This window comes from Anomalospiza imberbis, chromosome Z (genome assembly GCF_031753505.1).
Source record: "Anomalospiza imberbis isolate Cuckoo-Finch-1a 21T00152 chromosome Z, ASM3175350v1, whole genome shotgun sequence".
Classification (NCBI taxonomy): Eukaryota; Metazoa; Chordata; class Aves; order Passeriformes; family Viduidae; genus Anomalospiza; species Anomalospiza imberbis.
Genome location: NC_089721.1, coordinates 24,371,541 through 24,386,804, shown reverse-complemented (window position 1 = coordinate 24,386,804; position 15,264 = coordinate 24,371,541). Strand labels below are relative to the sequence as shown.

The window sequence follows — 15,264 nt, the reverse complement described above, 5'->3', positions numbered from 1 at the left end:
TTCCACAAAATGTTCTCATTTTGTTATGTATTTAATGATTCTTTTGCTAACACGTTAGCTGTTTGATACATTCAAATTTCTTCCAGTTTGATTATATCACAGGATAACTTGCTTTTTCTTCCAGGATATTGCATTTTAATTATGTTTCTAACCCTCCTTTTGCTGGCAATTATGTAATGTTATAATTTGAAGAAACAAAAATCTTTGTTACTAAATGTAGCATAGAATATTATAATGGCCTTTAAGTTAAGCCAGTGGATATGATAAATCACAATAAAGAAAATAATGAAACACATGAACACATCCATTATATAATCAAAAGTGTACAATGCAGAAAAATAAAGGCAGAATTCTTGATGTAAGTTTAGTAGGAGTGATTATTCTCAATGAAGAGGTTGTGTAAAAGTTGCTAAGATGCATTTCAGTTGGCAGGCAAATTTTCTACAGTGGCCAAACCAAAAGCCGACTTCTCTAGTTTCAGCTGAGGTCAAGAGGTATCTCATTGTTAGGAGAAACAAGATCTTTGAAAATCTTTGCTGTCTCCTTTCAAACTCTCTCCAAAAACATTTCTGATTAAATGCACTATTGTGCCTCAAAATATTAGTGATCACTGCAGAAAATATTTATTAATCTTACTCATCATCACAATAAGAAGATTTTTCTTTGCTTAACTGAGTACACCTTTTATTTTTGCTTTTTTTAAAGTACACTGATTTGAATTATCTTACCCTCACAGGCTGCTTAAAAAACCTCAAAGTGCTCAATGTGAGTTTCAACAATTTGAAGTCAGTTCCTCCAGAACTGGGTGATTGTGAGAATCTAGAAAAACTGGATTTGTCTGGAAATATGGAAATAACAGAGCTCCCATTTGAAGTAAGATAACAATCTATGTTCATTTCCATCTTCTTTATTTGGCTTAAAAGGTATTTTATCACAGTGTTTAAATCTTTTCTTAACAGATTAAGTCATATTCCTTGTAGTTTTTAACAATAATGTTTTGCTAGTAATATCATTGAAAATGCTTTAGAAGCACTTAAATAAGGCCAAAGTACTTTGTTTTGGTTTTCCAGTGACTAAATTTTACTTGTATATATTCTGATATATGAAAGAGGACAGGATCCTGAAGGGGATTTGGCTGTAGTAATAAGCAGACGGCTTCAAATAGCTGTTTTCTGTAAAAATGAAGCACATCTTGGTAGTCATATTCACATACACACTTTGTTCCCCAGTGTCTGTTTTCATTTAAAAACTGTATGGAAAGTTCTATAAACAGCACTACATTTTGCTACGAGCACAAATATCTGTCTGAAAAGGATATTATATGTGAGGAATGGCATGAATGTATAATAGACTGAGAAAAGAACTCCCAGGCATGCACCAACATTATTTTTTTTTTTTGTTGGCTGCATAACTGCTCTCTGCCACAGCTGCTCTGAGACTTATTATTAGGGGGAAATAAAATAATTGGCTGGTACCTAACCACAATTTTAGCTGTCATCTGTATTTCTCAGGTTCTTAATATCCTGATTTCCGGGGGGTGAGTAGAGGGATCTTTAGGGAAAAGTGTCAGGCTCTTCTTTACTGATTCCTACTTTTTCTCTAAACATCTGTTACTGGTGATTCACAGGCAATGTTAGAGTGGATTAAACTTATGTGAGATCTGATTTAGTCCTGCTTATGTTCTCTTCTGAGGAAAGTAATAGTAATTAATTTTCTCCACCAACTTTTCATAGTAAAGTAGTTTATCTAAAAAGAATTGCTAAAAAAATATGTGAACAAAATGGAAACAAAGAGAGAATCTTCCCATTATAAATGGACATGAAAAAGAAATGCTAGCAACAGAATAAACAGTGCAGGTCTCCTTTCTCCTGCCTCTTCTCCTTTGGATAGCAAAACCAGGGAATGAAACAGATAAAATTTGACTAGTAAAAAGGATTCATAATGGAATCAGGAAATCATATGTCCTGAATAGGCAAATGAATTAAACAAAATGATCTTAGAATAATGAGTGTATTCAAATCTGTGGATGGTAAATTTACCCCAAGTCATTGCTGTTTTAAAACCACTGAGTATTTTCCCAACTGCTTGCAGAGGTCTTGTAGCACAAGGATTTACCCATGTTTATGCATTATGGGTAGCCTTTGCATGGAAACCTACCTGTGCATGTAATGAATTCTTCCAGGGCTGAGCCTGAGAGACTGGTGTTTCTTTTGGAGAGTTCTAAAATATTGTTTCCTTCCTAAAGTCTCCTATTCAATGAAATTGGAAGCCACAAAACTGAATGTAGGTTATGGCCTAATGGTTCACTTAAAATTTATGGAAAAAACATTGGAGTTGAGCAAATAACTTTATAGAATAGTAAAAACTGCAAGCCACATCATGTTAGTATGGTACAAAAGGTCAAGAAGAAAAATATTGGCATTATTTATTGTGTTTCTCTGGAGGCTGAAACTCAATTTATATTTGTAGTGATCTGGGAGGTAGGCTACACAAGCTCTTCTGATTTAGATTATAAACTCTGTTTCTCAGAATCAACATTTCAAGGGCAGCTTTGGAAGCTGAACATACAATTAAAGGGACACTTTTGTTGAATGATGTGAAATGTCGCTAAGTGTTTGGCCTTTAGCATACTCACTACAACTTATGTTATTCAGAACAAATGCATCAGAATCCTTGCTAACATCATAGGTGTCTAATGTTGACTCTCAGACAAATAGTTGTAGTGATTAGCAGGTAACTGTTTAATGAATTAAAACATTGAATTAGTCTAAACAGTCTAAAAAGGGAAAACAGAAGAGTGGTGGGCTAGCTTTGAACAGCCAAATGCCTACCTCTCTAATCACTTCATCCCCCTCTTCAGTGCGACATTGGGAGGAAATATTTTGAGAAATCTCATGGTTAAAGATAAAAGACAGGGAGATTCTTTCTCATTTATTTTTGTAGGAAAAAGGACTGTACTTTGGGAAGATTAATTTAATATTTGTCAATATATATTTCAGTAGTAAGAAACAGAGACAATAAAACAAAATCTTTTCATCCCCTCTCTCCCAAGGTCAACTTCATTTCAGATTCCTTTTCCATCCCTAAGCAGTGCAAGGTGGCAAGGGAAGTTACAGCCAGTACACAGAGGTTTATAGCTGCTTCTCCTTCATCCGCACACTTTTGTTCTCCCCTGGTGTAAGGTCCCCATGGGCTGAGCTTTTTTCAGGAATATCCATCTGCAATGGCATGAGCTGTAGTGTGGAGACCTACTCTACCTTGCAGCACCTCTGCTTCCTCCTGCTTTGACTTGATATTCCCTCTGTTCTTTCTCACTCTTTTTATTCTCCCCCTTTCTCTGGTGGAATTTTTCTTCTTTCTTAAATCAGTTTTTAGAGTGGCACCACACACTTTGCTGAGGAGCTTTGCTGAGGAGCTTTCCATTGGAGCCATCTGGAATTGCTGGTATACAGCCTCTGGTGTCTTTCTGCAGAGCATCTTCCTCTGAGCTCCCCACACTGCCAGCATGTTGCCACAGACAAGCAATACAAATTTTAATGACCACAAGTTAGATTATGTCATTTATTGTCCAATAAAATTGTTGCTAACATCAATTAATCCAGTGAAATGCTCATAAGGGTTGGCTGTGTCTCTCATGTGGAGTCAGTACTGGGAACTGGAGATTATAATACAGCAAATATGTGCAAGATCTGTTTTGGTAGGAGAATGGCTTCTCTTTACAACATTAGGAAGAAAGAGAAAACTTAGCAACAAATAGAAAAAAACCCCAGAATATTGATAAAAAAATTTCCTGTTTATCCTCTCTTAGGAAGTTAAATTTTTATTTGAATTTCAAGTCCTTAAAAGTTTTTTTCTGGGAAGATTAAAGGAGTGTATGAGAATGGCATCAGTATTCTTCAGTGTAAAACTTAGTCAGATGTAATAAAGGCGAACTGCAGCCCAGTAGAAATTACTGAAGGTTAATTTTGCCTTGGGTTCTTTTTTTACATAATGTAATGGCCAGTGAGACATCCCATCCAAAACCATGTCATTATTCTAGCCCAAATGCACCTCATGGAGTAGCTGTATCAGCCTATTAGGAACATGTATGTCCAAGTGCCTGGACTTTTTCACTATTTCTATTTGGCTGAGCTTTGGAACTGTTCCTTGAGGGATGTGCCATGTGCCATAGTATCAGGAGGAAAAGCCCATTGCTCACTTGCCTGTTCCTTTCTAGCAAAAAGCTCTTTCTCTGTTTGTAAAGGCCACTTTCAGCACTCTGTAAGTCATCTCACTAAATCTTAAAATGAGGTAATCTGATGCTATGTGAAAAAAAAATTGAGGATGTGCGCTCTCATCTTTTACTTTCTCAAGGATTAGGACATTATACCATTCCATATTATGTCCAAGGAAGAGCAATCTATTTCAATGTCTAACTTTCAATTTTTAAAAATTTGTGCTATTGTTGGATATCTAACATTTTTAGATTTAGATATTTATTAGATATCATCTAATTAAATATTTAGATGTTATGTCTAACATTTGAGATATTAGTTAAAATCAATTTTTGATTAGTATCAATTGAAAGTAAAACTTGGCAGAGAAATTTTATGGATCTGCATTGGAGTTCAAATTGGTATTAGCTGCACTTGCAAATGAATTATGTCTTCCTCCAGACATGAGTGAAAATATAAATTGAAATAAAATATAAGTGTACATAAGAAAAGTCAACCTACATGACATTATGTTTATGTCATCAGCTTGTAACAGATACTTACAGACCTCAGTAGCCAAGTTTAGCAGAGGAAAGTACCCTATGAGGCCTAGGGCACAATTGTCCCTGATGCAGCACATGTCTTTTAAGATTCTTAGGTGGAGTGGACTTTGTTCTTCTAGCTAAGGTGCTCAGGAGAGGCATGCCCTGTACCTTATCCAGTCCTTCTCCCATCACAGTGTCATTACACTGAACACTATATATTAGTAGTTACAGGGAGAAGGAGATGGATGGATTTATTTCCAAATTTCTTGTATATTTTGTATGTGAATTCAAGAATTAGTATGATGCTGGTATTTGTATTTTAACTGCTGGATAGTGTTCCTCTCAGAATTATTTTCATACAGGTTATGCAATAAAATTCTTCTTCCAGGAAAAAAACCCCTGTATTATAAATAATGTATTTTCTAGTTCAAGTTTGTGGAAAAACTGCTCTGACCTTATTTTCAGGTGTTCTTTCTTCAGAAAGTATTGCTTTCTACAGTTATTTACTGAATCACGCAATTAGTTTCCTGTGCATGATATTTCAAAGAGACAGCTTTGTTGTGAATTCCTTTTTTTTCTACCAATAATTTTGCTGCAGCCAACAGTATCTATGTGACCCAAAGGAACTTCAATGAGAAGAGACAGAATATGAAGAAGTTCTAATTTCCTCCATCCGTACCATTTGGTATGGCACATGATGTCAGTCACAGGACCGGCAAGACCAAGACATTCCACAGTACGACGAGCAAGACAGAAATGCTTGCACTAGATGTTCTGATACGGAAAACAAATTAAAAAGTTTTTTTTTCAAAGTTATTATGCCTTGAACAGTGTTTAATACTACATCTGAGGAGTCCCAGTAAATGATCAGAATTTTTTCTGTATCATCTGGGTAGCGCAAAATGAAGGAATTTGAGACTGTTAAAGCATATGAATAATTTGTCAAGCAGAGTATGTGTCTATGAATACCTACATTTTCATGTCAATCCTGTATATACTGATCTTTGAAATTTAGAGAAATTAAAATGTTATGCTTCATAGTTGCCTTAACACACTGCGTTTTCAAAAGATCAAATTAAATCTTGTTTTGTAGTTCTGATGCACAGGTTCAGCTAAGTCCTAATATAAGCAAGCACGGACATGAAGACCTTTCAAAATCATAGAAATGTAGAATAGTTTTGATTGGAAAGGATCTGTAAAGTTCATCTAGTGCAACCCCCCTGCCATGGGCAGGAACATCTTTAATTAGAACATGTTTCTCAAAGCTCCATCCAATCTGACTTAGAATGTTTCCAGGAACAGAATTTTTAACAACTCTCTGGGGAGCTTGTACCAGTGTTTCACCACCCTCATTATAAAAAATGCCTTCCTTATATTGTCTGTTTTTAAACTCTTTTAGTCTAAAATCATTCCCCCTTGTCCTGTCACAATAGTTCCTACTAAAAACTGTCTCAATCTTTATTGGAAGCCCACTTTAAGAACTGAAAGGTCACAGTGAGTTGTCCCCTGAAACCTTCTCTTTTCCAGGTTAAACAACACCAGCTGTCTCAGCCTGTCCTCACAGAGAAGGTTTTCTATTACTCTTATGATTTCTCTTGTTCTCTTCTAGACCTACTCCAACAGGCCCATGTTCTTCCTCTGCTGGGACACCAGAGCTGGATGCAGGGTTCCGGGTGGGCTCTCACCAGAGCAGAGCAGATGGGCAGAATCCCCCTGCATCCCCTGCTTTGGATGTAGCCCAGGACACGTTTGGCTTTCTGGGCTGGGAGTGCCCATGGCTGGGTCATGTCCAACCTCTCACCCATCAGAACCCCCAAATCCTTCTGGGCAGGGCTGCTCTCCATCTGTTCATCCCCCAGCTTGTGCTGATACTGGGGTTGTCCTAACTCAGGTGCAGCTCCTTGTACTTGATCTTATTAAATCTCATGATGTTCATGTGGACCTAGTTCCTGAGCTAGTCCAGGTCCCTCTGGATGACATTGCATCTTTCTGGGTGACATGACATGACATGACATGACATGACATCACATCACATCACATCACATAAACAGGTCAACTGCACCACTCAGCTGGGTGTCATCTGCAAATTTGTTGAGGGTCCATTTGATCCCACTGCTTATATTATCGATAGAAATTTATATCGATAGAAATTATCAAAGAAATTTAATAACACTGTTCCAATACAGACCCCTGAGGCACACCACTTCTCACCAACTTCCATCCAGATATTGAAACATTTACCAGTACGCTGGGGATGACACCACCCAGCCAGTTTCTTAATCACTGACATCTTCAGTCATCAAATCCCTGTCTCTCCATCTCAGTAAGAAGTATGTTGTGGGGAATCATGTTAAAGGCTTTACAGAAATCCATACAGATGACCCTTTCCTTATCTGTTGATGGTGTCCACTGTAAAATTCCACTGTAGAAGGCCACTAGGCTGAGCAGGCAGAACATTTCCCTGGTGAAGATCTGCTGGCTGTCCTGAATTGCCTCCCAGTCTTCTGTGTGCCTTAGCATATTGTATTGGGTTTGCATGGCCAGGTTTTGGTAATGTGGGCGCTACAGGGGTGGCTTCTACCAGAAGCTGCTAGAAGCTTCCTGCAAGTCTGGGAGAGCCAGTGCCAAGGCTGGGTCAGTCAGAAATGGTGGCAATGCTTCTGTTATATTTAATAATAAAATAAAAGTTATTGTGCAGATGAAGTAGCAACCAGAAAAGAGCGGGGTAAGGACATGCAAGAGGAACAACTCTGCAGACACCACGTTCAGTGCAGAAGAAAGGGGAGGAGGTGTGCCAAGTGCCAGAGCTGAGTTTCTGCTGCAGCCCATGGTGCAGCCCATGGGGAGGGAGCTGTGCCTTTGCAGCCCATGGAGGTCCACAGGGATGCAGAGATCCACTTATAGCTTCACCTTGGCCTTCCTCACCCCATTCCTGTACAAATGGACTGTGTTCCTATAGTCTTCTCAGGTTACCTGACATGCTTCTACTATGTATTTGCTTCTTTCTCTTTAGTTTTACCAGCAGTTCCCTGATTAGCCATTCCAGTGCCTTGTCATCCTTGCCTGATCATTTATACCTGGGCATAGAAAAGTCTTGTGCACTATGGAAGGCATCCTTAAATATCTACCAGCTCTGTTTTTCACCCTTGTCCCTGACATAAGTTTCTCAAGGGGTTACTATTGACTAAGCCCTTGAAGAGCTGCAAATTTGCTTTCCTAAAGCTCAGGGTCCTGACTTTGCTCTTCAACTGACTCATATCCCTCAGGACTGTGAATTCCATTAATGTATGATAACTGCAGCCCAGGCTGCTTCTAATCTTCATGTCACCTATTAGTTTACTTGCATTGATGACCTACAGGTCCAGGAATACATTCCCTCTGGAAAGGCTTTCTATGGTCACAGGAGTTATAATGGGTGCTATTTCTCTTCTTTGCTTACCTGAAAAATATAATTATAAATAGTTGTCTCTTAAATAATTTAATAATGCTAGCAGGTGTGGCCCTAAAAAAAACCCTTATGTGATCAGGGATTTATTAAGCACTAACATTAGTCACCTATGGTTTTCAAACACAACAGTATCCAGAACAGACATAAATAACTTTTTATACATTAATACAATTCCAATTGCTATTTTAAAACTGTGGTTCAATAACTGGAAAATTTTCAGTCTCTTTAGTCTTCTTTTTCTTAGCCTGTCCAGTCCTCTTCATCAAGGCCATGCATTTAGCAGGAAAACAGGGGCATAAGCTCTATTCATATGTGTGTAGACTTCAAATAAGTCCCCACTGGGCATATTCATATGAATTTTTGTCTTTGTAATCAGTGACTGAGACATCTCAAAGCCATTACCTGGTAGGTGGGACACCAGCCATCTCTATAGCAATGTAAAATATTATGTTGTTTTGCCAGCACGTTATTCTTCAAATCTGTATATTTCCAAACCTGTCTTGTTTCATTGTTGTTTTTTTTAATGAATGTGACAATTATAAATAAAAAAATGCAACATAACTTCCCAACAGTTTTACCATCCAGTAAGGCACTGGAAGAACTCACCCACAGGTCCTTCCTGTCTTATTAAATGGGAATATAAAGAATCTATTTAATCCTTACATCTGTAAGATTTTTCAGAGGCTGCAAAGGAGCCATGTATCATATTTGTTAAAAATGGTTGCAAATTGCAAAAGAGTCATATACAAGATTTGCTAAAAAAGGAATTTTATTTGTGAGGGTTTTTCAGGACCACAAAACAGAGAGAAGTGCTGTAATAAAGGGATTAACTTGGTACTGGGAAGCCAACATCTGGTACTTTTTTCATTTCAAACCACTAGGAAGACTCCAGTTGACTGTAATTGGGCCATAATTTCTGCACATACATTTTTCAGTATCAGAAGGGGTGTTCCAATTACTTGGCTTGGTTGCATCTCCATTAGACAGAATTTTATCTTGCTCTTCTTTGCTCAAGGCTTGTATTCTCTTTGAATTTGCTTAAAGCTTGTGATGAGTTGTTTTCCAATGCAGTCGGTCACAGTGTCAATCCATGCAAAACAACAGCTGTGTTATGGAACTGGTATAAGATGCAGTATCAAACAATAACAGGAGGGGTGTGAAACCCAAAAAAGCATGTGCAAAGGTGTTAGGTGTCAGAAGAGACTCTCAGAGGTCTTACTGCTGCAAGGAGTGCTCATAAATGTTTTAATAGTTGAGGGGCTAATGAAGGACATGGATCTATGTTAGGAAATAGGATTATGAAGTTAAGCATGGGAAAATGTCAGTTGATCCGCTTGACACTGTGCTTCCAAAGCCTTCTAATTTATATAGCATCATTTTAAAACCACTTCACTATCAGAATAAGTCAGCAGCTAATAATAACAGGCCACTTCACTGGAGAGCTGACCCATGCTTACCTCCATGCTGTGGTGCCAGTGACCTTTCCTTTACCTTGCACATTAGTTCAGTAAAAGTAATATCACCTTTCACAGTCTAAAACGTTTTTGTAATAGAGAATGACAGACAAGTAGTTTTATAGCATAAGGGAAGACTTAACAATGACCAAAGGGGCATAATGTGAGCATTAAAGCATGGCTATATTATTACAAAAAGCATGAATATAGCTGTAATGGAATTCGGTGGTAGGAAAGAGTATTTGGTACTGCTCCAGCTCTGCTTTCTCTCAGAACAGTTCCAAATCTCCTTAAAAGCAAAATAGGTTTTCAAAATTCTAATAATATATCCTCCATTCATCTGTAAAATAATCTGAGGCAGATTGTATATAGCTACTGAATAGAAGCAGAGAGCAGAAAAAATACCTAGCACTACCAGACTTGCATGTTTTGTCTTGCAGAAAAATGTTTCTGGTGCAAATATACATGGATTGGTGAGAATCAAGACAGAGTTATAGCTGAAGGGAGAGAAAAGCATGCTATTTATTTTTCCATAAAGTGCAGGTAATGAGAGGTATTATTTATTCCTTAAGAAGAATAAAGTTTGAGAGTATAATTGAAATTAAGGTGTTTCATTTATTACTGTGTATATATCAGTTGTTAACTAATTACAGGTAGTTACATGATTGATCAACTCTTCACAATTGTAAAAAACACCTGGTAAGGTTGTAATTTTTATTCATCATTGATCAATGTGAAAGATATGAAGACAGAGATAGCCTGATCAGTTGAAAGTAGACATCATGCCAGGATTTTTTTATCTCATATAGAGCTCAGGTAGGACCTCTGCCTTACTAGTCCTGGACAAAAGAGCATAGAATTATACCCAACATGAAGTGGAGGAGATGTTGAACTTGTGAGGGAATTCAAAGAAGGATATGTCCCAGTGGTTCCTGCTTTACTTATTGAAGAGATGCAAACTCACAAGCCTGGACTTTAAACTGTAGTACAAAGCAGGATGAATTCAGGTTAAGAAATTAATGACTAGAAATCTCAGAACAAATACAAGAAATAGAGACATTTCTTCACTTGCTGTTTAGACTATCCCTCTAATTCACTATTTTGACTTGTCATATAGTTGTTTACTACTGATGGAGTTTAGAAGGAGATGTGTAATTTTATGTATAATAAAAGCAGATGTTATAGAGGTCATGGAAAAGTTAAAACACAGCATTGTAAGAATAAGATTTCCAGAATTCTCTTATCTTTTACTTTGCAAAATCAACCTTTCTTTTTTTTTTTTTTTTTAATCTAATTTTAATTGACATGTGTTCTATTGGATTCCCCATCACCCACATTACTGTAGCCACATCAAACTGTTTCTTTCTGGACTAATCCAAAGTGAGACTGATAGCCTTGGTTTGCCAAATTCTGCGACCCAAAATTTGATATTTCATGTGCCGGTTTACACGTGCAGTGTGGACATTGGGTATATGTGGCCAGTGCTTGCCTGTGTGTAGAAAATGTGACAGAACTTCCCCAGACCGTTTCTGGTTACACAATACACAATTATATGGCTATATGACTGGGGAGTCTATGCACCACAGATGGCTGCTGAGGGCTAGCTGCTGCTGACTCCTAACTTCAGTCATGTCATATGCTAGCTGCCATGTAGTCTTGAGACTTTTATTTCATTTCATCTTGCAATACAGACATGGTCGGTTGAAAGTTATGTCTGAAGGGTATGACAGTGGTAGCAGAGGGGCTGCAAGTGTCTGGATCACATGTAGGCATCATTATTTCATGGTTTTATTTTCTTTTCTGCTCTTATGGTTTATCTTTGAATACACTCCTTTCAGTGAAGAGGGTTGGTTTAAGGAGAGGCCAGGCTACTTCAAACTGTCTTTAATATAGCTGAAATATTTTTCATTCTCAGTTATAAAATGCTCTTTTAAATAGAGGTTAGAGGCAACAAAAAATTATTGAGATTAGAGGACCTAATATGATGCTTCAGAACTGAAGAATGTTGAACTACATTTTTCAAAAAAGGGAAGAAATGAGAAGGTTCTAAAAATATAGGTCATCTTAAATCTCAATTAATTTCTTTGCCATAATTAAGGTCTTGATATACTTGTTCTATTACATACTTGGAGTGGTCCTCAGCATCTTAAGACTAGAAATCAGGAAACCTGTGTTATACTCTCTGTGGTGTACTTTTTCACCTTGGTAAGTGACTTCCTGCCACTATGTTTCTTTTCACTTTTTTTCCCATTTGTTTGTAGTCACTATTAATGGTATTGAAATAGCACAATAGAGAATTCTTCTGTGTGTTTTTTGGAGCTTTGCATCACAGAAATTTATTTCCAGTTTTTTGTGCTCTGGTAATTATGATATCAGTAGAGTATTAAGACCTAAATTGTAGATCTGCTTCACTAAAAATTAAACTTTTAGATGTTATGACATTAGAAATCTCAATAAGCAATATTATTTTACAAGAACTGCTATATTCTGAGGTTGAAACAATTTGAACTGTGCTTCTTTGGACTGAGACAGAAATAGAGGTTTTCATTATTTGTGTATATGTAAGTTTCCTCAGAATTCTGCAAAGTAATTTCAAAACATGTTGTTGAAAATTCTAGAAACTAATTGTGTAGAGGTTGCATTTTATTGAGAGGTGCAATACTTTTTGGTTATGTTGCTCTTGTGAGGAACATTGTCAAGGAAAAATACTTAATGAATTACCAATTTCTTACTCAGTTATTCTAACCTTTACAGTTTTTCCTAATCTTGATTTAGGTCTTTCAGAACTACTGCAAACCGAAAATTGAAAGAAAATAACAAAGTATTTTCATTCTGTTATTATTTATTGTTCATCTTCAAATCCCATATATTGCTATAATATACCTAGAGAAAAAAATGGGAATTATGGTGTTTTCTGTGTAGTGTTGTTTTACTTAGTGGGAAGGAATTTGGGATTAATTATTGTATATCACAGTACATATATATCCAACAATTTATTTGCTCTTTTGATCACTAATGCATAATGAGTGTAAGTCTTTAATGAAGTTACTTTTTTATTTTTTTCCATCTTTTCCCAGGTTTCAGTCAGTTTAATAAATGTTCTTGCATTAGCTGTGCTTCTTTGTACTAGATTTTACTTGCAGTTGTGAAAATTTTGACAGCTTCAGCTGCATGCTGTTAATAATAAATATTACTCCTATGTGTTTGCTCAGCAGTCATACTTTCTTTTGTTATATTAATGTTTTTATATGCTTAAAGCATTATATAGGTATTTGTAAAATGTCATGGTCACAGAAAATATCATCTGATATTGCACATGATTTACACAAATATGTCACAGTTTTTTGTTTTATTATTAAAAAATTACTGGGGCTGTATACGCCTCTAGCAGCAATATGTAGCTAAACAAAGATAAGTAGCTTGGACACAATCTAGAGGGAATTGACTATTAAATTTCTGTGTGTAAGTTACTTATATTGATATAGGGCACAGAAATAAAAGTGTAAAATGTATCTGAGCTTATACTCTTTCAGTACCATGAAACCTGATTCTACACAATTTGTCTTCTGAGCAGCTATGCTAGGACAGGCCAGATGACTGATTTTGTTAGCCATTTTTTTCTTGTTGTTTAAGAGACACAGGACAATATTTAGCAACCCAAGGGGCTTATGGAACAAGCCTTCAGCTGCATTCGTGCCTATATCTTCCTGAGGTACTCTGAGCTAATGGAAGAGGTCTTGATATAATTTAGACTTAGCAGCTTCCCAGAAATACAAGAGCCTCTTGACTACACTGAAGACCTGACCAGATATATTCTATGAAGGCGGTTGTTTTTTTTTTATAAACCATTTCAGCAAATGCTTCATTAGCATACAATATGAAAAAAACAATCAACCAATCAAACAACCAACCAAAAAACCCAAGAAGATAGTTTCCAGACTTTCCAGTAAAAAGCAGATGATGTTTGTAGGCTTGCTTTGTTATCATCCCTACCAAAGATTACGCGGCTCAGTAGTATTACTAGAGGACTGCTCACCAAAACTTTTGTCACATCTCTGTAAATTTCACATTAGGTGAATTCTACCTCTAAAGTGCATCTTGAAAGTCCAGCTTCATTGCAAGCTTTCTAAAGTATGTATATGAATAAGTATTATTTTTTATATTTATCAGACACCTAATAAGAACAGCATAATTCAGTGGATGCCCTAAGGTTACTCGGTCACAGACTGGATGGAGTAGTGCAAAATAGCAATGCAGCACTAAGAACTGTAAGAATTCACAGCCTCATGCTCTTAATTGCACCAACAAGTTGTTAGAAAGTAGCGAGATATCTATTTGTACAAAAATCTGCTCACTGTACACACTTCATATTTGCCATTCCTTAGCATTCTTGTCCAAGTCAGGAAAAGACCTCTTGCATATCTGATTATTGTACTAATATTATCTTTATTTTCAATTTGTTTTTGCATATTTATGTCAAAGCACAACATAAAATTTCCTAGGAATACTGTTATAAAATAGGGAGAACTGAATCCTTTGGTAAGAGATATAGTCAAAATTTTCCTGTTAGCTTTTTCACTACCTGAAGGAAAGTAAATAAAAAACCTGTGTGTGTGTAGCAGCACTATAAGAAAGGAAGGAAGAGGAGGAAGAGAAAATTTGCTGTAATCTTGTCAAGACACAAAGCAGTGACCTGTTGTGTTGAATTGTTGACAGTGTCCTCAATTGTAGGTTTGTATACTATCAGTGTCTTACACATATAATCTGTGGAGTGAAAATGAAAATAATTTTTATAATGGATATTTTAGAACAATATGCTGTACTACACATGGTCTAATTCCAGATAAAATATGTCACAGTGTGCAAAGTAGTCTTATCTTCATTATGAATTTCACAAATCTAGAGATACTCTTTATCAAACTCCTGCTTCAAGAAGACAAATCCAGATCCAAGTTGCAGGGTTCTCCTGTTGGTAGACAGTTGTTCACAGCTGCTGTAGTTCTCAGCACTTGTGAATGGCAGGAATCTTGTGATTTTGGTGAAGTTACTCTGCCACGACAAAAAGAATTTCCACCATTTCTGTTTGCAAAGCAAAAAAACCACAGAGATGCTTATTCTTGGTATAATAAATGTGTCTTACAAATTGCAAATCTTTTGACCTCTGCTGCTGAGGTAGAAGTATCTTTTTTGCCATAACATTATGTCTTCCACTTAATTTATTAGTAAGCTGATTTCTGGCTGACATTTTGTGCAAATCTTTTTCCAAGCTTGTTAGGCTATCTCTGCTCAGTCTGGTGTAGAACATAGATTTGTTGTAGTTGCTAAGCCGCAGTATAAATAAGGTGAAATGATTTAATCATCAATCATCAAAATAGGGTGACTGTAACAAAATTAGAACTACAGAACCACATTATTAGTTTTATTTCTATGATTTTCTCCCACAATTTTCCATCTGTCAATATTACATCATTACTCAGTTCTCTTATGCTGATATTACCTCTTCAAACATCCTTGAGAATCTTTTCTTTTGAAGTTAATGTTTTCTATTTTATCAATGTCAAACAAAACGTATTATAATTCTTTATTTATATAATTCTTTGTTTATATAATTATTTATTTATATA

The 15,264-nt window shown here is 36.4% G+C and overlaps 1 protein-coding gene across 3 annotated transcripts in view; it reads left to right on the top strand.

The window, feature by feature from the left end:
- Positions 1-15,264, top strand: part of LRRC2 (leucine rich repeat containing 2) — a 111,858-nt gene that overhangs the window by 85,071 nt on the left and 11,523 nt on the right. For all 3 annotated transcript variants that reach the window (XM_068175813.1, XM_068175812.1, XM_068175811.1), the window contains exon 5: positions 737-873. In XM_068175813.1, coding sequence (XP_068031914.1) covers positions 737-873 — 137 coding nt within the window. The remainder of the gene's footprint in view (positions 1-736; positions 874-15,264) is intronic.